This window comes from Asterias amurensis, chromosome 17, assembly GCF_032118995.1.
Source record: "Asterias amurensis chromosome 17, ASM3211899v1".
Classification (NCBI taxonomy): domain Eukaryota; kingdom Metazoa; phylum Echinodermata; class Asteroidea; order Forcipulatida; family Asteriidae; genus Asterias; species Asterias amurensis.
In genome coordinates this window covers 16,909,943-16,932,330 of record NC_092664.1, presented here as the reverse complement: position 1 = coordinate 16,932,330, position 22,388 = coordinate 16,909,943, and the positions used below count along the sequence as shown (strand labels likewise).

At 39.3% G+C, this 22,388-nt stretch overlaps 2 protein-coding genes across 2 annotated transcripts in view; one reads left to right on the top strand and one right to left on the bottom strand.

Annotated features, from left to right (window-relative positions):
• Window positions 1-1,618: 1,618 nt before the first annotated feature.
• LOC139949657 (transmembrane protein 18-like) lies at window positions 1,619-14,025 on the top strand. The gene is made up of 5 exons (XM_071948110.1): window positions 1,619-1,757; window positions 3,550-3,667; window positions 4,133-4,187; window positions 5,473-5,566; window positions 7,141-14,025. The coding sequence occupies exons 1-5, from the start codon at window positions 1,695-1,697 to the stop codon at window positions 7,234-7,236; spliced, it is 426 nt and encodes a 141-aa protein (XP_071804211.1). The 5' UTR covers window positions 1,619-1,694; the 3' UTR covers window positions 7,237-14,025.
• Window positions 14,019-22,388, bottom strand: part of LOC139949654 (serine/threonine-protein kinase Nek5-like) — a 16,997-nt gene continuing 8,627 nt past the window's right edge. The window contains exons 9-14 of the mRNA XM_071948108.1: window positions 22,050-22,225; window positions 20,610-20,747; window positions 19,229-19,476; window positions 17,690-17,817; window positions 17,014-17,118; window positions 14,019-15,298 (exon numbers count right to left, since the gene is read on the bottom strand). Of these exons, the coding sequence (XP_071804209.1) occupies window positions 15,214-15,298; window positions 17,014-17,118; window positions 17,690-17,817; window positions 19,229-19,476; window positions 20,610-20,747; window positions 22,050-22,225 (880 nt within the window). The 3' untranslated portion in view covers window positions 14,019-15,213. The remainder of the gene's footprint in view (window positions 15,299-17,013; window positions 17,119-17,689; window positions 17,818-19,228; window positions 19,477-20,609; window positions 20,748-22,049; window positions 22,226-22,388) is intronic.

The window sequence follows — 22,388 nt, the reverse complement described above, 5'->3', positions numbered from 1 at the left end:
GATTGTGTATTCCAGTTGCTTGTTCCTCTTGCGTGGATGGATTTAAATCGCTACAGGTTTTCGGCAATATTTATACCACCTTTTGAAATGAAGTTTTCGCAGGTTTATTTTGATGGTATACGTTCTATATGATTGGAACTGACAACAGTGATGACTCCAGTAACCAAAGTTACGTTTACAATCCCTTCAAAATTTTAGTTGAAATGTTAACAAAACAATCATTCAATTTCGTTTGGAGTAACTTAAAAACAACAGAAGGAGAACATTCTTTCAGCAAAATAAAGTCAACCAACTCGCTTATGACGGGAGTCTCCTGTGGGTGCCAAATCATAAAATTTCAATTGAAAGGAAAAAAGGAAGGCGGCGCGGGCAGACTGAGCCGGTGTGTGATATCAGACTTGCATTAATTAAATAAGTCCTAGTCGCTCCCCTCCTAACTGTTTCAGACGTCGAACTGAGAATTTGGTTCGGCGCGACGCTCTGGAGCGCCTGTCTGAAACGCGGTGTAAGGAAACCAATCATGAATTAACGGGATATTGCTCAGCAAAAAGAAAAGGAAGACTTAAAACTTAAAAGGAAAAAAGGGAAACTGCGTCTGGTAAACACAGACGTTTGGGGAAAAGGAAACTGCGTCTGGTTAACACATTTGTGAGACGATAGCGCGGGCCACCGTGCCACAAACTGCCATTTAAGGGAACTGGGGTCGATTTCACAAAGAAATAAAAAAATCTTGAAAGAAAAATAATTGTCAGTATCACCATAGCCCTGCCTGGCGGCCTTACTACTATCTGTGTACAGATGAAGAGTCCTATAGGGATAATATCACCATAGTGGTTTACACTGTGACATCACTTGCATGTTACTTCAATCTTTCTTGTGAAATCGGCCACAGGACACTATACATTGGTGATTACTCAAAATAATTTTTAGCATAAAAACTTACTTGTTAATAAGCAATGGAGGGCTAGTAGTTATAGTGTAAAAAAATTGTGAAAAACGGCTCCCTCTGAATTAAATAATTAACGTAGTTTTCGAGAAGTAATTTTCCCTTGAATTTGATTCGAGATCTCAGAATTAGATGTTTAGGTCCCGGGAAGTCAATCATCTGAAAGCACACAACTTCGTGTGACCATTGAGGAATAATTGGTGTGCCGAGGGTGTCCCCCATCCCCCACACCTAGCCCACCTTGTTGAGCTGTTAATGGCTCCGCTTTTAACATCAGTCTCATCACTGTGATGAGACTGATGTTAAAAGCGGAGCCATTAACAGCTCAACAAGGTGTGATGAGACCGATGTTAAAAGCGGAGCCATTAACAGCTCAACAAGGTGGGCTACCCCCACACCCTACTAATAAGAGCACCCCCCCCCCCCCCCCGGTTGTGCCCCTGACACCGCGCATCATTATGCAAATATCACGAGTAGGAGGTCATGATGAGGTCACCCTTCCCCCAATAACTCCACCTTGAGCATCGCATTTTGAGCACCCACTGTCAGGTGCTCACTGCTCAATAGACCACTTTACTGCATGATATAGAATAGAACAATTTTGCGCAATCTGACGATTGGGCATAATTCCTGAAAATGCGCACATCGAACTATTCACGTGTTGTTTGTTGACGTGTTCAGCTTCAAGAAAATTCTTCGACACAAAACAGTAATTAAATGTGAGACAGTCATCATCAATATCGAAGCAATGGAGTCATCAGATGCTGTGAGAGTTGGTGAAATAGATGGAATGTATTCTTTCCTGCAGAATGTGAGTTTTCTTGAGTCATTTTTCACTTGTTTTAAAATAACCCTCGACAGACCAGTTTACACTATAGATTCTAGTGTTGAATACTAGGGTAGTGTTTACATATTACACAGTAATTACACAAGCCATTTATGATTTATTACACCGATTGATGATTAATAAGGGAATCAATGTGCGGTGAAGAGGTTTTCAACTAGTGGTTTAATCCCAACGAGGCCTGGTTCTTGATAATTTTACCGAGACAAAGTCGAGGTAGGAAAAATTATAAAGAACCATGCCTCGATTCAATAAATCCACACTTTGAATTTGATTCCCATTCATAAATACATTTTTGAAGAAACTGTCTTAAAAGAACAGGTGCAAGGTCGCGTGTCACGCCCATGAATTAACCCTTTTTAACGGTCGTAAACAAAGGTTTATACACACCCACGTGTGATGCGCTCTCCACCCATAGGATCAGGGAAACTGAAAAATTAAAAATCAATTATCCATTTGCCGGATATAAACCCACCCACCATAATATACCCCTCCCCCGGGGACGCCCTTGCATCATTGCCAAGTTGCTAGTCAGTACATCCCCACCCCCAGGCCACTATTTACCCTTCCTGCCCCAAACCGAGCCCCCCGTCACGGCCATCCGTCGACTTGTCTTGACCCTAAGTTGAGTTGTCTGTTGGTTGAATAAATCATCCGTTGAGTTGCCTGAACCGTCGAGTTGTCCGAACGAACGAGTTGTCCGATGGACGAGTTGTCTGGTCTCCAAAAAAACTACAGTTCACAAAATTAAACTTTGATTTTGTGAACAGAAGAGCCGGCGTTTATGGCTCATAAACTAACTCTGACTGAGCCGTTTTTGTCCAGTGTTGTTTGGGTTCTTAAATCCTCTTAAATTGGCTAGTCACTACCTCAGTACCTGACTACAGTGGTTATAATAAGTTTCCTTTACCAAGTTTAATGAGAGCATGAGTGAGACCGAGAGTCTTTGGCTTTGCAACCAGGTTATGAAATGAAAGGGTAAACCCAGTAACTCACTTTTCAAATTCGTCATTATCGGTTGTACTGGGTGTAACCCTTACTCTATGGTCTAACGAAAGGGAAGGGATCCACCTAACTCACAGGCACTCAACATGTTCTCTCCTTGAAAATAAAACATTTTAAGTAGCTAAGCATGCAATGTATGCAGACATGTAGACCCAGTAACTGGGGCGCTGTATTCCTTTTTTTTTAAATTTTGACATCACTTATACTCACCGATAATGTCAAAGTTTCGAAAAAAGGAATACAGCGCCCCAGTTACTGGGTCTAGCATGCACGAGGGTTTGCACGTTTATAGCCCAGTGGCCCCGGCACCATTGTCATGATTGATATCAAATTCTTTCGCTTTTTTGTCTGGCTCCCTTTAACTACCCTTATCAATTATGGTACAATCAATTGCTACAATTGAAGGAACCCGACTAATTATGAGAATGTGTACGCGCTTCAAAAACAAGCAAGTTGTCAGTATACACTGCAGATTGTTGCCGAATGCTTTTCAAAAAGAACGAAAGAAATTTTTATCAATGGTGCTTGTGCCAAGGATACAGAGTGGATTGGACCAACTTATGGGGCTAGAGCTTATCAAATTCTGCACTCGAGATTTATTTTGCCTAGCAATGCCTACGCACAAATTTAGACAGAGAGCCCACCAACCTCACAGTTTGTTATATTCAAACCATGAAGCCTGCACTAAAGCTTACTTGGAAGAAGAAGAAATATTTTTAAACAAAAAGTGTTTTTTGTTTCTTGTTCATTTTAGATCGATTGGACGGAGCCTTGGTTAATAGCGTTGCTTGTTTGTCATCTTCTCTGTCTAGTCTTCACAATCGTTACAAGAAAACACGCAAACATTCAAGCGATTCTCTTCCTTTTACTCCGTAAGTAAAGATGCACCTAGTTTTGGTTTCAAGACCATGGTGTTTGCGTTCGTACACACAACCAACTACATGTATGATCAAATAGTCTGTACACGTCAAACTGTACATGCTTTTAATAAGAGTATAGTATTTCTACTACCTCCAGAACTCAATTTATAGAGCTACTTTAAAGCAGACAAATTCTGACTATTTTATTTGCTAATAGCAGAAAAATATTTTATCTTTGCTGAGCAGAAAATAGTTTTAAAAGCAACATTTGCTACTTTTAAAAACAGTGCCATGAAATTGGAAGCCACATGGGGCATGAAGGCAATTGCCTCTGTTGCTTCCATGAAGTATCAGGCCTGCAGAACAGGGAAATGTCTCCATAAATTCAATGGTGGTTCATTTCCAACCCCCCCCCCCCCACCCTGTTGTCTTGGACAAAGTCTAACAATGTTTCCGTAATGTTTGTTTTGTTTGCAGTGTTTTTAATCTTCATGTCAGAATGGATCAATGAGTACGCCGCCTCAAATTACAAGTAAGTCGTTAAGATTGATTGGTTTATTTCAGAATTTGAGGAGGCTGAATTGGCTTTTATTTTTATGTCATTAGACAAGTTAAAAATTTAACATTACAAATACACAGAGAGTAGACAATTTAAAATCAATAACCAAAATACGTGAATGTGACAACATTTGGACAACAATTACATCAACTAAAAAATAGAAAAACAATGACAACAACTTATCATGAATATCAATGACAGCAGCAACACCGACATTGGCAAAAAGGGAGGCAAATAGAGCATGGACAACACTAACGGTAAATAAACCGCGGGGTGTCGTGGCTAAGCAGTCTAGGGCAGTTGACTCAAGGTCTTTAAGTAACAGAATGGGTTTGAATCCTGCCCTGGTTAGTCATGCAGTTGTGTCCTTGAGCAAGGCACTTTGTCAAAATTGCTTCTCTCCACCCAGGAGTACAAGTGGGTACCAGTGAGAGTTGAGGAGTTACCTGTTGTTGGTTTAATGTTTTGTATATTTCCCTTCAATGTATGTAATCGTGATGTTTTTTACCTTGTAAATTCAATTGTAATTTAGCCTTTGGCTACAAATATTTGAATAAAATACCTTGAATTGAATTGAATTGAAATTGGACTGGCAACCTGTCCAGGGGGAGTAGAATTTAAGTTTCAGTTGCGTAATGCCATCAAACCGGATATAAAACATCGGCCTGGCCCCGGTGAGCCATAATTAGCTCAGGACGGACATTATTTTGTAATCTTACAACTCAGGCATGATATTCTTCTTATAAAGCGTTAATATAATAAAAGCAATTATTATTATTATTGTTTAAAGGCAGTGGACACTATTGGTAATTACTCAAAATAATTATTAGCATTAAACCTTACTTGGTAGAGAGCTATGGGTAGAATTTGGTAGTATAAAACATTGTGAGAAACGGCTCCCTCTGAAGTAACGTAGTTTTTGAGAAACAAGTAATTTTCCACGAATTTGATTTTGAGACCTCAGATTTAGAATATGAGGTCTTGAAATCAAGCATTTGAAAGCACACAACTTGGTGTGACACGGGTGTTTTTTTCTTCCATTATATTATTATCTCGCAACTTCAACGACTGATTGAGCTCAAATTTTCAGTTTTGTTATTTTGTGCATTATGTTGAGATACGACAACTGTGAAGACTAGTCTTTGACAATTACCAATAGTGACCAGTGTCTTTAACCCTGATAGAAAGCTAACATCTACATGTATGGCCAATTGTGTGCGTTTTGTGTATTTTGTAATAATTGTTCTTCATATTTCAGATTATTTTCAAGGCTGCAGTATTTTGATTCCAGTGGTCTATTTATAGCTGTGGTATTCAGTCTTCCCCTCCTATGTAACTGCCTACTGATGGTTGTAAGTAAACAAAAAGGTTTTTGGTTGAGTATTGTAGAAATTTGATTTGTACATTGTGTGATGTTACTCAGGGGTAAATGGGTACCTGTGAGGGCAGAGATGGTTGTGATTGATTTAGCCGAGTAGCGCTATATTAATGTTGCACAGGCTGTATACTCCCCACCAGGGAGCTGAGATGGTTTAAGGAGTGATTTAAGGCCCAGTGACCAGGGGTAATAATGTGAAGCACTTTGGGTGTGAAAAGCACTATATAAAAACTGGTTATTATTATTATTATTATTATTATTATTATTATTACTCAGGCCACATGTAGGGTGTCGTGGCTGAGCTGTTTAGGGGATAAAATTTTAGTTCTGATGGTAAAAGCTGGGTCACATCAAACTAGTTCTCAAAACGTTCGAAACAGTCTTAAGAAAATCCAGTCTTTAGTGTGACCTAGTTACTCAAAATCTGGTAAAGGGTTTGGACTGTCTGTAAACGGCATGAACCTTTTACAAATGGACCCGGTCTGTGTGAGGCCCGACTGCACAATGTCTAGCTCATCCCTAGTACAGTGTAGTATGATCCAATGACAGCAATTCCGTTTGTAGTTTACTCCATCTAGGAGGGGATTGTCAACCAAAAAGTTTCAGTAGGCTCAAAATTCTGGAGCACCTTCCCGATCAAACCAGTCCATGAAGTTCGTAAACAGACCGTAAAAACTTGCTACTACATCCACTCCGATTGCATACAGTCTTAGCCAGTTTGGCTACATTTTTTAGAACAGAACGAGCTCGGTTTGATGGTGGCATTAGGTCATCGGGTGTGGGTTCTAATCCTAGCACAATATCCCAAAATATTAACCCTCTCTGTCCCACTTCTTGGTTCTGAATTTTCTCAAATGATATGGAGCGCTGTGGCCAAGGGGGCTAGTGTATCATATTCAACTCCTGTGGTTCCTAGAGTACATGAGTTTGAAGCCTAGAATAATGCCCCAAAAAGTCTTTACCCTATTTTGCCCCACTTGTAAGCTCTGTTGAACGATATAGGTCTACAGTGTACATTGTAGAACAATATAACCATGGGGGCTAGTGTACCATATTCAAGTTCAGTCATTCACAGAGTGTGGGTTCGAATCCCAGCACAGTTCGCCCACACATTTCCCATATCTGCCCCCACTACCACTCAACAATATTGGTAATTGTCATAGACCAGTATTCTCACTTGGTGTAACCCAACATTTAAAATGCATTTAAAATAACAAATCTGTGAACATTTGGACTCGATGGGTCATCAAAGCTGCAAGAGAATAATGAAAGAAAAAACACCCTTGTTGTTCAAATTTGTGTGCTTTCTGGTAGAAATATAAGGCTTCAGCTGAAATCTTTTAATATTTTAGTGCAAAAATACCTCTTTCTCAAAAACTACGTTTTTATACTTGAGACTTGAGAGAGAGTCATTTCTTACAATGTGTAACACAATCAACAGCCGTTGCTCTTTACCAAGTAAGTTTTTATGCTAATATTTTTTGAGTAATTACTAAACGTGTCCAGTGCATTTACCCCCATTTGTTCTTTACCCCTCTACCTCTACAGATGATATGGGTGTATCAGATGGCACATCTCTTAGTCAAGGTCAAGAGAGCTGAGATTAGACACAAACTCAAATCAGAGGAAGCTAAAGACAAGTGAACATCATCATCATCATCTAAGAATTCCTGGTAGTTGTCTTCAAGACTATTCTGTTCTATGGATCATCCTTCGGTGAAGACTTGCGTCCATGGCCACCTCCTACTTGAATTGTAATGGGGGCGCACACCTGGAGTTGCCACCATCACCTGTTCTCTTTCAATCGCTGTTCTTGTCAGCTCTCCTATACTTCTACCACCTTGTGATGTTGTCTATCCAGCACAGCTTAGGGAGGCCTCTGCCTCGACTTGTACTAGTAGGCAGACCGTCTATAACTGTCGACCCAAATCAACTGCCACCAGGGGCACAGTGTTACCTTCCCCTACCCCCTTCACAGTCCGGGTTGGCAGACCGTCTATAACTGTCGACCCAAATCAACTGCCACCAGGGGCACAGTGTTACCTTCCCCTACCCCCTTCACAGTCCGGGTTGGCAGACCGTCTATAACTGTCGACCCAAATCAACTGCCACGCGGGGCACAGTGTTATCTACCCCTCTTCACAGTCTGGGTTGGTCCAGCAGAATGCCCCACCTTCCAATCCTCACACGGTGTGGACAGCATAGCTGGCCTCTTATAATGGATTGTGTCGGGCATTCTCTACTTCGGTGAAGCTTCATCAAGTTGTCGGGTGGCACTTTTTTGTTCAGGGTGAATACATAGAGAAAATATTTGCCGCCTGCTCAGGACTATAAGGTTGTTATAGTGTTATTTGATTTTCATAAAATTGCATAATTATTTGTTGGAGCTCCTGGTAAACTGGGTTAAATGATCGAAAGTGAGCTTCAGATTGTTTTTTAAACGTTCAATTTATAAGTAAAACATGACGCTTCATGTTATGAATTGTTCATTACAACTATGGTTTTTCTCTGACCATTTTTGTGTTGTTTTTAACCTAAAATGCACAGCTAAGAAAAACAAATAATAATAAATCTTTCTCATTAAACAAAATGTGTCTTGCTGATTTGTGTTGCCTTTGTACATCTCAAAGTCAACAATACTTCTCTTGAAAATGTGTACTCTTAGCAAATTTTGCCTGGAAATGTGTATGAGGCTATATACATGTATATAGCCGTGCGATCTTAGCAAATTTTGCCTAAAAATGTGTGTAAGGCTATATTCTTGTGAACTTCGCAAAGTTTGCCTAAAAATGTATAGCCTTGCACACATTTTAGGCAAAATTTGATAAGTTCATATCTTTAGGCAAAATTTGCTAAGGTATAGCCTTGCACACACTTTTGTGAACTTAGCAAACTTTGCCAAAAAATGTGTGCAAGGCTATAGCCTTGTGACCTTAGCAGATTTTGTCTAAAAATGTGTGCAAGGCTTTTGTGAAATTAGCAATTTTCGCCTAAAAATGTGTGCAAGGCTATAGGCTTGTGAACTTAGCAAGTTTCGCCTAAAAATGTGTATGTGTGCAAGGCCTTGTGAACTTAGCAAAATTCGCCTAAAAATGTGTGCAAGGCTATAGTCTTGTGAACTTAGCAAATGTCGCCTAAAAATGTGTGCAAGGCTATATCCTTGTGAACTTAGCAAATGTCGCCAAAAAATGTGTGCCTTGTGACCTTAGCAAATTTTGCCAAAAAATGTGTGCAAGGATAGCCTTGTCAACTTAGCAAATGTCGCCTAAGTGTGCAAGGCTATAGCCTTGTGACCTTAGCAAATTTTGCCAAAAAATGTGTGCCTTGTGACCTTAGCAAATTTTGTCTAAAAATGTGTGCAAGGCTTGTAGCCTTGTGAACTTAGCAAATTTTGCCAAAAAATGTGTGCAAGGCTATAGCCTTGTGACCTTAGCAAATTTTGTCTAAAAATGTGAACTTAACAAATTATGTCCAAAAATGTGTGCAAGGCTATAGCCTTGTGAACTTAGCAAATTTCGCCTAAAAATGTGTGCAAGCCTTGTGAACTTAGCAAATTATGTCTAAAAATGTGTGCAAGGCTATAGCCTTGTGAACTTAGCAAATTTTGTCTAAAAATGTGTGCAAGGCTATTGCCTTGTGAACTTAGCAAATTTTGTCTAAAAATGTGTGCAAGGCTATGGCCTTGTGAACTTAGCAAATTATGTCTAAAAATGTGTGCAAGGCTATAGCCTTGTGAACTTAGCAAATGTCGCCTAAAAATGTGTGCAAGGCCTTGTGAACTTAGCAAATTTTGCCCAAAAATGTGTGCAAGGCTATAGCCTTGTGAACTTAGCAAATTTTGTCTAAAAATGTGTGCAAGGCTATGGCCTTGTGAACTTAGCAAATTATGTCTAAAAATGTGTGCAAGGCTATAGCCTTGTGAACTTAGCAAATTTTGTCTAAAAATGTGTGCAAGGCTATTGCCTTGTGAACTTAGCAAATTTTGTCTAAAAATGTGTGCAAGGCTACGGCCTTGTGAACTTAGCAAATTATGTCTAAAAATGTGTGCAAGGCTATAGCCTTGTGAACTTAGCAAATTTCGCCTAAAATGTGTGCAAGGCCTTGTGAACTTAGCAAATTTTGTCTAAAAATGTGTGTTAGGCTATAGCCTTGTGAACTTAGCAAATTGTATCTAAAAATGTGTGCAAGGCTATAGCCTTGTGAACTTAGCAAATTATGTCTAAAAATGTGTGCAAGGCTATAACCTTGTGAACTTGGCAAATTTTGTCTAAAAATGTGTGCAAGGCTATAGCCTTGTAAACTTAGCAAATTTCGCCCAAAAATGTGTGCAAGGCTATAGCCTTGTGAACTTAGCAAATTTTGTCTAACAATGTGTGCAAGGCCTTGTGAACTTAGCAAATTTTGTCTAAAAATGTGTGCAAGGCTATAGCCTTGTGAACTTAGCAAATTATGTCTAAAAATGTGTGCAAGGCTATAACCTTGTGAACTTGGCAAATTTTGTCTAAAAATGTGTGCAAGGCTATATATAGCCTTGTGAACTTAGCAAATTTTGTCTAAAACTGTGTGTTAGGCTATAGCCTTGTGAACTTAGCAAATTGTATCTAAAAATGTGTGCAAGGCTATTATAGCCTTGTGAACTTAGCAAATTTCCCCTAAAAATGTGTGCAAGGCTATAGCCTTTTGAGCGTAGCAAATTTTGTCTAAAAATGTGTGCAAGGCCTTGTGAACTTAGCATATTTTGCCCAATTGTGTGCAAGGCTTTAGCCTTGTGAACTTAGCAAATTTTGCCAAAAATGTGTGAACTTAGCAATGGTCTAAAAATGGGTGCAAATTTTGCTTGAAATAAGTAGACCTCATGACAGTCGTTATTACAAAACATATTTGAATTTTATTGCGCAAAACACTAAAGAGTATGTACACTCATAGACACCTCAATGTTTAAAGTCTAACAAAGGCAGTCAACAAAATTTCTTGTCAAGGACGGAAGTGTTTCTTCTTACAATTATAATTCACAAGACAGTTAAGTACAATTCTGGGCGATAGAATTAGAAAAAGTTAGGCCTACATCTCTAGCATCCAAACAACACGTTAAAGACAACGGAAACTTTTGGTAATTGTCAAAGACTAGTCTTCTCAGTTGGTGTATCTCAACATAATGCACAAAATATTAACACACCTGTGAAAATTTAAACTCAATTGGTCATCCAAGTTGCGAGATAATAATAGAAGGAAAAAACACCCCTGTCACACGAAGTTGTGTGCTTTCAGATGCTTGATTCCGGGACCTCAAAATCTAATTCTGAGGTCTCAAAATCAAACTCAAACATTTTATTGGAAAATTACTTCTTTCTCGAAAACTAGGTTACTTCAGAGGGAGCCGTTTCGCACAATGTTTTATACCATCAACAGCTCTCCATTGCATGTTACCAAGCAAGTTTTTATGCCAACAATTATTTTGAGTAATTACCAATAGTGTCCACTGCCGTTACATAAATGTACTCAAAGAAAGTTTTACACGAATGAATGAAGTATAATCTTGAGTACAAATAAGGGAAATAACGAGTAAGGACAGTTCTTAATAGCAGTGGACACTATTGGTAATTACTCAAAAAAATTATTAGCATAAAACCTTAATTGGTAACTAGTAATAGGGAGAGGTTGATAGTATAAAACCTTGTGAGAAACGGCTCCCTCTGAAGTGAGGTAGTTTTCGATAAAGGAGCAATTTTCCACGAAATTGATTTCGAGACCTCAAGTTTAGAACTTGAGGTCTCGAAATCATGCATCTGAAAGTACACAACTTCGTGTGACAAGGGTGTTTTTTTTCTTTCATAGTTATCTCGGAACTCTGTCGACCAATCGAGCTCAAATTTTCACAGGTTTGTTATTTTATGTACATGTTGAGATACACCAAGTGAGAAGACTGGATTTTGACACTTGCCAATAGTGTCCACTGCCTTTAAATGTTGACATGAGCTTGCGTACCAAACACGCAAAACCAGCCAGTCTTAATCAGCTCTAGCTGTATCTTTATCGGTCGATTAAACACCCCCACATGACAAGCGCTCAACCAACAGGAATAGCAAAATTGTCTGGGGTATTTATGAATAGCTATTTTTATAGATTCAGGAAAGTTACAAGCTTTCATTTAAGCAACCTCGTTCCCAGGGGTGATCGATCTCGCCGCCGACCAGAATTCTGGAAACCATAAATCTTTTATTTAACAAATATTAAAATACTTTTATTTATGTGCTGTTTGCATATTTTTGTTAAGCAGCATATTATATACATATACATCTTATTCAATGCTTTTTGGAGTCAGATAGGCACTTACACTTTTTTCTAAATATATACAAAGCTTTTAATCATTTAAGAAAATAAAGTCAAAATTTACAGAATTAAAACTCAAGCAGGTGTTTAGAGGTATTATACAGGATTGGTTAGAATAACAATAAACATTGTATAATTTAAATCTAAAGGCTTACTGAAGTTCTTACTAGATCCATTTTTGTGTGTTAAATATTTCCCTCTGAAATTAAGTCATATTCAAGAAAGCTGTTTCTAAAAACCTAATACAAATCGCAATCAGCTGAGTTCGGTTGTTACAACCAGAATCAAGGACAACTGTGTACATTGTGAATGGGTTTTCACTATTATCACCTGACTCGCATGACGAGTTGAGTCCATCTTTTCACAGCTTTGTTATTTGATGTATGGTTGATCCATAGAGTTATACATAAGAACTAGAGGGCTCACGAGTGATGCTTTGTGCACAAACGCCACGGGACCGCAAGATGACAAGCGCGTCATTCTGCACGCGAGTTGAATATGAAATACACGTTTGAGGTTTTTTTTATTGAATGCTCACGCGATGCTGTTTGTTCAATTTACAAAATGGCCGCACAAACACACGCTGTGAGATAGCTGTTTTGTCAACTTAGAAAATGGCCGCCTGCTCGCATACCGGGGCGCGTATATAGGCCAGTGCGCGCTCTAGTTCTTATGGGTTGATCACACAAAACATGAACACTGTCTGCGACTTTGCTGTCAGATCGACCAATCCTGTATCATATCTTTAAAAACACTGGACACTATTGGTAATTGTCAAAGACCAGTCTTCTCACTTGGTGTGTCTCAACATATATGCATAAAATAACAAACCTGTGAAAATTTGAGCTTGATTGGTCATCGTATTTGGGAGATAATAATGAAAGAAAATACACTATTGTTACACTAAGTTGTGTGCTTTCTGATGCTTGATTTCGGGACCTTAAATTCTAAACTTGAGGTCTCGAAATCAAATTCGTGGAAAATTACTTCTTTCTCGAAAACTATGGCACTTTAGAGGGAGCTGTTTCTCACAATGTTTTATACCATCAACCTCTCCCCAATACTCGTAATCAAGAAAGGTTTTATGATGATAATTATTTTGAGTGATTACCCATACCAATAGTGTCCACTGCCTTTAAGCTTTTGAGTAAAACCTCAACCAATTAATACATAGTCATTGACTGCGGACTACATACTTTAAAGGCACAAACTGAAAGATTACAAAGGTATACTTGTAAATCTTGACAGAGAATAGCTTCTCACAAGGCACAGAGAATACAAATACTATTATTGAAGTGACATTTCTATAAAACAAGGTCATTATAGATTGTTTTTTCTGTCAACAAAGAGCTGATTTTGTTAAATGCAAATTTGTAAGAAAGGCAAAGTCACATTTGAAAGATTCAGCTGAATACAGTCTACTTGTTGACAAAACAGAAACAAACTGCCACTTTTTTTTCAATCACTTTTTTTTTTGAGGGGGGGGGGGGGTCATTACCTTTGAAAAGGTAGAAAGGTGGAAGTGATTGTTTGTTTGTTTGTTTTGGGTGGATTTTCCCGTCATGGTAACTCAGCAAGGTATCCACATTTTAAAGCCAAGCTGAAATCCGGCAATCTCACAAAATACTAAGATAGTTATGTCTAGATTTATATTGTAATTATGAAATGCACATGTACAAAGTCTGGTCAACCAGGCTTTAGTAACTTATTGAAAGACTTAATCTTGGAATTGTGAACAAAATTAACTTTGGGATTCATAACCTTGTGACTGCAAGTAATGGTGTCCAAGTCACACAGTGCCAAGGGTAAACAGCTCATTTAGTTTCCCAAAAATATTTTATACCAAGTTTTGTAATACATGTATTAAGAGCGTTTATTTTGTGGCGGCAGGTTGTATAGTACAGTACTTCATTCTGTTTGTCTTTTGGTCCTTATGGTTATTTATTGCTACTGTTTTAATTACAGTTAGTGTTTCCTATAAAACACCACATGTACATGTACCATGGTTTTCATTACTCTGTCAGTTTGAAAGTAATCTTCTTAAACATTATCAAAGATACTTCAAATAGTTTTGCCCCCTTTGGACCCTACCCCCTTCCCCCCCCCCCCAAAAAAAAAACAGCAAAAAAACAAACAAACATTGCAGAGCATTCATATCAAACTGAGTACAGAGTGCTTATCACACAGTGTTGTAATGTAATGGTAAAAAAAAATAGTTTAATTTTCCCACTGCCATATTACATAAATTCAATTATTTAGTTTGAAGATATAAAATACTCTTTGTAGCAGCATAAATTATTTGTTTTTGTTAATGGAAGAACGAGAAGCCTACAAACAAAGGTAATTTTTGTATATTGTATGCATTACATGTACATGAATGCATTACATGTACATGAATAGGTCTTATACTTCATTGTTAGGACAGGGCATTTTTTGTCTTCAAAACATGCATAAAGGGCATCTCTCATAAAGGGAAATTAACACTTTAAGGGTCACCAAGGCAACATTGGCTCCATTAAATATCAGGCCTGCATGAAGATACACACTGCTTCTCCAAAATATAAGCCTAGATACGATACATCATGCCATCAGAAAGACCTAGTGGCGTATCTAGGCATAGCGTAGCTCCCAATTCGGATAAAGCCTAAAGCCTTATGTACAAATAAATCCACCAGGCATGATAATTAGTCCTCGGGAAAAAAGTAGGAATATATTTATGAGAACAAGTATATATCATGCCTGATCCATACAAGGCAGATTGGTCCTGCATTCAATCACAAGAGGGCGCCAATTAGTGAGTAAGTTTTACACATTAACTTTATCTAAAAAAAAAAAAACCCACTTAAGCCGGTTCATACTTCCTGCGAATGCGAATGCGAAGCGAATCTTGACGTCACAAATTCGCAAAAAACAATTCGCAGCAGTTGAACTCTGCTCTACCCCTTGCAAATAATCGCTGCGAAAGGAGGGTGTGACGTCAAATTCGCGTTCGCATGAAGTATGAACCGGGCTTTACGATGGAGAGAACACCACAAACATACATCCGCCCAATTACACCTATTATTCATACCTTGGGGTGGGGAGAATGGATACCTGACTAGGTTGACGCTCTGTGGGTACTTGACTAGCTTGATGCCTCTACGGATACCTGACTAGGTTGACGCTCTGTGGGTACCTGACTAGCTTGACGCCTCAACGGATACCTGACTAGGTTGACGCCTCTTTGGGTACCTGACTAGGTTGACGCCTCTTCGGGTACCTGACTAGGTTGACGCCCCTGCGGGTACCTGACTAGGTTAACGCCTCTGCAAGTAGCTCGCTAACCAAGTAGCACGTCTCCATGTGTTCATTACCGACTGAGTGCTTTAACTTAAAGCTACGGATAATACAAATGAAAAGACCAAGCACTTTAACAAAACGCTTCATACAAATAAAATGAAAAAAGACTATTCCATTGGTATGGAGAAACAGAAATGATAAGTCTGAGTGTTTGGACGAGACACTACACAGAAATCACCAAAAGGCCAAGTGTTTTAACTCGACGCTACAAAGGGATAAACTCTGCCCAAGAAGTTTTAGGATACAGTTCTTCTCAGAAGTGTTACCATAGAATCTGCCGCTGAAGTTTTAAGCCACAATTCAATTCAATTCAATAAGCAATTATTCCAAACTCTCTTTTGAAAAAAGTACAATATGAGAATTGATAAGTACCTAGAAAGGTACATTAACAATATCAAAAGTGCATAAAAAGTACACCAAACTAATATCATGTAAAAGCAAATAATAAATAAATAACTAGGAATTAACTTTTACAAGCATGGAGGAAGGAGGAGACGGAGCTCGAACGACCCGCAAAACCGCAAAGTAACAAAAGAATACCCTGACAATGCTCCTGTCTGACCAGTGGAAAAAGATAGGAGACCTCCAGCTGGACGGCCGATTAACGAGCAGGATTAGATCTCTTTGTACAGAACGTGCGGTACCGCCAGACTGCACCGTTGCCTTCGTGTAACGTTGAATCATTGGAGACAAGAATTGTGAACATACACGTTTTTATTTACCGTTTGTGGTGTTTCACGGAAACATCATGGCATATTTTTACATTTTTTGTGACTTTCCTGTCACTAGCAGTGGTTCAAAATTTGGGTATTAGCACACGAGGGTGGTTGGTATTTAATTGTGTTTTTCGATTTGGTTGGCGAAAGTGTACACAATTTTTATCAGGTCTCAAAAAAGTTTGTTTTTTTCTGTATTATATCCATACGACATATGTCACCATAGTTGAGTGAAGAACCAAGTGCGCACGCGCAAACTCACATACGCCAGGTCGCCCATTGTCTGTATAAGGTATGTCGGTGATTACGAGGTGTTGTTAAACGACCGCGGTACCACGGGTTCGACTTTTGAAGTCCCTTCGTTCGAGCTTCTTCTCTTCCTTCCTCCATGGTACAAGAGAGGAGTGAGAGCATGAGGCTGTTCTTCCCTTAAGTTTTACCATCTCCGCCCAGCAGGAATCTGATGCCACATGCTTTAGGGTTAGAGAAGTACATAAGAAAGAGCAAGGGAGCAATGTAGGGAGCATATACTACCAAAAGACAGCTTAAACGTCTCTGGCCCTGATGCTGCCAACGTCTGCCGATACTATGATCAGTCAAACCATTTTACTCTCGCACATCAGCACTTCTAAAGCTACCATGGAATATGCCTTAAAGACACTGGTAGATAGACACTGTGCTTTTTAAAAGGCCATTCTCTGTACAGAGAGGTCCAATGTGCTTTTGATTATGAAGACCTAGCTTGGGTTATAAACACTTTGTTTCATCAGTGCAAAATCGCTGTGTCTAAATTGTTCTAAATTGTTGTGCCCTTATTTTGGGTAATCGGTGTGTCTAGATTTTTTAAAATCATTGAGTCTAGATTTTGCAAAATTGTTGCAAGCTATTTCATGCGAGACACCATGAAAGGACAACTTCAAACTCACGAGTAGCAAAAGAGCTACATGAACTTCAGGAGATACACCTTTTTTGCACCGACCCGACGACGTGTTTATTTAGAGAATGTCCAAAACTTTAATTTATGACAAGGTTTTACCTGACCATGTCCTGAGACAAAGCCTCTGGACTGGAAGACGACGTCTTGCTGCACCGTGCTTGGATCTCGGCAAACACCTTCTCTCCCAAAGAATCAATGCAATGTCTGCAAGAAAACAAAAATCAACCAAAATACTCATGTCAGAATAGAATTGTGTATGGGTGAGCATTGGTACATCTAAGGGGTGTGTGCAATACCTTCTTAACTTTTAAGGAAGCAATTATGGTTTTAAGTGCCTTGCTCAAGGGTACGTTGATGTCATGACAGGGATTCAAACCCACACTCTGCTGCCAACAAACATCAAAGCTTAGGTCCGGTGACCCAGACCGCTTGGCCACAACACACCATTTATAGTGTAGTGATAAATAATAATATTACTGGCTTCTTATATAGCGCGCATATCCGTCACTCAGTGACGCTCAAGGCACTTTAGTATTTTCCCTCAAGGTATGTTGACTACATATGTTTGAATTATGAGACCTACTCCTTTTTCATATCACCTTGTAATGGTTTACAAGGACCTGTGGAGCAATATGCTGCCAATCAAACCAGGAACACCGCGGCAAACCCCTTCTCATTTCTATAAGTGCACAGGGTTCTTTTATGTGCGTTACAAAACACACGGAACCAACATCTTTACATCCCATCCGATTAGTGAATCTGATTTAAGACTTACTCTCTGAGCATCTTCTTGCATCTTGAGACGGGTCTCTCCTCTTCATCTTTATCCTCATCAAAGTCATCTTCATAGTTTGCTTCTACACCGACCACCGTCCTAGCATGGTTCAAGATCTCCTCAAAGTTCTGATCATATACAAACCAAATTGTTAATGGCCTCACGTTTCAACGTCTGATCTCTTTTGTACTTTCTTACTCTAGAAATTGGGTTGCTTGTGCTGTTACAAAGCCCTCTTGCAACACGGAGTTTGAATCTCAGCAAACATCTCTCCCACATATCACATGGATATACTCTAATTTGACATACATATTTAATAATTCATGAGTGCTTTAGATAATGCACAGTGCACACTGCATGCAGACAATGGAAAGTAAGCTTTCCATATACCTGTCTTTTGATTGTCAGCTGCACACACATCACCAAAAATATAAAAGAAGCCGAGAAATTACATCAAAACACCGATATGGAAAGCTTACATCACTGCACGTTTATCTAATGAAATCATTGTACCCAATGAAATAACTGGTACTGTAAAACCAATACATGTCTTTATCCTAGTGAAGAAAAGCAGAGGACCCCCAGTCTGGTTTAACCACAACTTGCCCAAATGGTGTCATAGTTTGTTTAAATGATTTGGTAAATATTTCACTCTTCACATTTTGGCCCTTAAGTGTGAGTAGTTTGTATTTCCAGCTGTGATTATATTGCTAAGCTGCCAACGTTTGCACCTTGCAATCAGGGAGTTTTTTTGCAGCAAGATATTCAGAATTGCATTCAAAATAATAGCAAGAAAGTGTTTCCATAATCGGGGAGATTTTGGAGTTTCTTCATCGGCACTTGGAAATACTGGTTGATTTTTAGAGAACTTTCTGCAGAATCAGGGACAGTTGGCCACTCTCATATTGTTATCGATTTTAATTGAGCCTTCCAACTGCAGGTCACTTTATTTATTTATTTATTTTATTATACTTCACACTGGCCAAAAACTAACAAAAGATACAATCCTAAAAAAAGAATAGACAGAGAAAAAAAAAATTGAACAAATACCAAGGAGCAAGGAGGAGCACAAGCACCTCAACAAATAACCTGGGGCCAATTTCATAGAGCTGCTTAAGCAAAAAAACTGCTTAAGCACCAAAATAGCTCGCTTATTTTACACATGTTACTGGCCAAAATTTCATGCCATACATTGCTTGTGACTGGTATTCAGCTGTTGTTTACTAATCATAACAATTGAGTGGAGTTTTGGGCGGTAACCTGATTTTACTAAGCAAGGATCGTTTTGCTTAAGCAAAATTTTGTGCTTAAGCAGCTCTATGAAATTGAGCCCTGGCCTTCAGGTAAAAACAGACAATCACATTTGAAAACAAGGGCAACTGCAGTGCCACACAGGTAAACACATTATCTGCTGATAAACTAGAGTCACATTTTTCTCTATAAAGTAGCTAATTAAATGATGATAAGATCATTTCATTTGTAAATAATAAAAATTAAAAAAATAAAAATAAAAAATAAAAATAAAATAAACTGTGTTACCTCATCGGAGTCGACATCTTCAAAGTCATCTGGGTATTCATGTTCCCCAGATTGAGTGACTGGACTGGGACTTGTCACCCCTCGATGCACAGACTGAGTGACTGGACTTGGACTTGTCGCCCCTCGATGCCCAGACTGAGTGACTGGACTTGGACTTGTCGCCCCTCGATGCGGTGATGGAGTAGATTTCAGATTAGGACTGGGTCCTTCTTCCTCATCATCACTTACAATCACCTCTTCCACAATTTCTAAAATTTATAACAATAAAAATAATAATAATAATAATAATAGTGGCTTCTTATAAAGAGCGCATATCCGTCACTCAGTGACGCATAAGGCGCTTTAACATACAGTATTTTCCTGCAAGGTATGTGGGACTACATTTGAATTATGAGATCTACTTCTTTTACACAACACACAGGACCATCGGCTTTACGTCCCATCCAAAGGACAAAGCAATGGTTAAGTGCCTTGTTTAAGGGCACAGGTGTCTTGACTGGGACTCGAACCCACATTCTGCTGATCAGAGTATTTCTGTATTAATGTTCCTTTAATATATTTGAGTGAGATATTACCTCTTTCTCAAAAACTACCTCACTTCAAAGGGAGCCGTTTCTCACAATGTTTTTTTACTATCAACAGCCCTCCACTGCTCGTTACCAAGTAAATATGTATGCCAAATCTTTTGGGGAGTAATTACCAAAAGTGTCCAGTGCTTTTAAACAAGCTCCAGATATTAGGGAGGCTAAGCTGCACTTTCCGTGTGATCGTGAATGTCAGAAAATTGTGTCATTAAAATGTCATGTTTTCAGCATCTGTGAAGTTACCATTTTTCACTACAGGTACATTGGTGTGAACAGACGTCAAACGTGAGCCTGCAATAAGCCCAAAGTGGCAATTCACCAAGAAACAACACAATTTGTTGACGTTCACGTTCACGTATTTGCTCGGGTAACGTGCAGCTTAAAGACAATGGACATTATTGGTAGCTGTCAAAATCCAGTCTTCTCACTTGGTGAATCTCAACATATGCATTAAATAACAAACCTGTGAAAATTTGAGCTCGATTGGTCGTCGGAGTTGCGAGATAACTATGAAAGAAAAAACACCCTTGTCACACGAAGATGTGTGCTTTCAGATGCTTGATTTCGACTTGAGGTCTCAAAATCAAATTCGTGGAAAATTATGTCATTCGTGGAAAATTATGTCTTTCTCGAAAACTACTATACTTCAGAGGGAGCCGTTTCTCACAATGTTTTATACTATCAACCTCTCCCCATTACTCGTTACCAAGTGAGGTTTTATGCTGATAATTATTTTGAGTAATTACCAATCCACAGATCCACTGCCTTTAACCTCGCGTAAAAGGCTCTAGCCTCACCTTCAATGTCCTCCTCTCCCTCACTGGGAACATCTTCCTCAACCACCTCATCATCATCTTCATTCTCACTGCTAGAGAAATCATCAGAATATTCACCCGAGTCTTTAGGCTCCAATATGGACCTGCGATTGGAGGGTTCTGTGGAGGCCAATATAACATTACAGTAAACCATGAACTATAAGACAACAATTGCATAGGAAACTGGAATTGTGTTTTTGGCTTAAGTTAGACTGGGAGTTATAACTGGGAGTTATAATAACAATAATAAATTTGTAAATTTGTAAACGAAATTTTCCAGAGATACAATGCACTAATGAAGAATGCTACAAAATTGTCAGTTTATGGGTGAGAAGATAACAGATGAGTTTTTAATTTACACATGAAAGTCTGGAGTGAGTGTATGTTGCGAATGTGATTTGGCAGAGAGTTCCAGCATCGGGGACCAGCAACTGAGAAGGACCGATCCCCTGCCCTTTTGTAAGTGCACGGGATTGTTAGATTATGGCTGGAGCGGAGGCCACTCTGGCCAGGTTCGTTGAGGTTAGTGTTATGGGTGTGGCCCAGGCTTACCTATTGTATTGCTAGTATTATGGGTGTGGCTCCCACCTTACCTATTGTATTGCTAGTATTATGGGTGTGGCTCCCACCTTACCTATTGTATTGCTAGAGCTATGGGTGTGGCTCCCACCCTACCTAATGTATTGCAAGTATTATGGGTGTGGCTCCCACCATACCAATTGTATTGCTATTATTATGGGTGTGGCTCCCACCTTACCTATTGTATTGCTAGTATTATGGGTGTGGCTACCACCTCCTTACTTGTTTAATTGCTAGAGCTATGGGTGTGGCTCCCACCTTACCTATTGTATAGCAAGTATTGTGGGTGTGGCTCCCACCCAACCTAAAGAATTGCTAGTATTATGGGTGTGGCTCCCACCCTACCTAATGTATTGCTAGTATTATGGGTGTGGCTCCCACCTTACCTATTGTATTGCTAGTATTATGGGTGTGGCTACCACCTCCTTACTTGTTTAATTGCTAGAGCTATGGGTGTGGCTCCCACCTTACCTATTGTATAGCAAGTATTGTGGGTGTGGCTCCCACCCAACCTAAAGTATTGCTAGTATTATGGGTGTGGCTCACACCCTACCTAATGTATTGCTAGTATTATGGGTGTGGCTCCCACCTTACCTATTGTATTGCTAGTATTATGGGTGTGGCTACCACCTCCTTACTTGTTTAATTGCTAGAGCTATGGGTGTGGCTCCCACCTTACCTATTGTATAGCAAGTATTATGGGTGTGGCTGCCACCCAACCTAAAGTATTGCTAGTATTATGGGTGTGGCTCCCACCTTACCTATTCTATTGCTAGTATTATGGGTGTGGCTCCCACCTTACCTATTGCATTGCTAGTATTATGGGTGTGGCTCCCACCTTACCTATTGTATTGCTAGTATTATGGGTGTGGTCTCCCTTCTTATTGATGGTATTGTCGGAGGCAGAGGAGTCAATGGATTGTCTGATGAGGAGCACCTGTTGCCATTGATCTTCCTTCTCAGTAATGAAGAGATTTAGATGCTTCTGGATGAAGGGGAACGCTAATAAGGCACTTGCTCTGAGGAATCAAAGCAAATATTCAAATCATTCATGTACAATATTTATTATTTAATTTATTTTTATACTTTCTGGTAATGAAACCAAGGATGCACTCACAAGCCTGAGGAAACCAGGGGTGGATTTCCAAAAGAGTTAGGACTAGTCCTAACTTAGGACTAGGA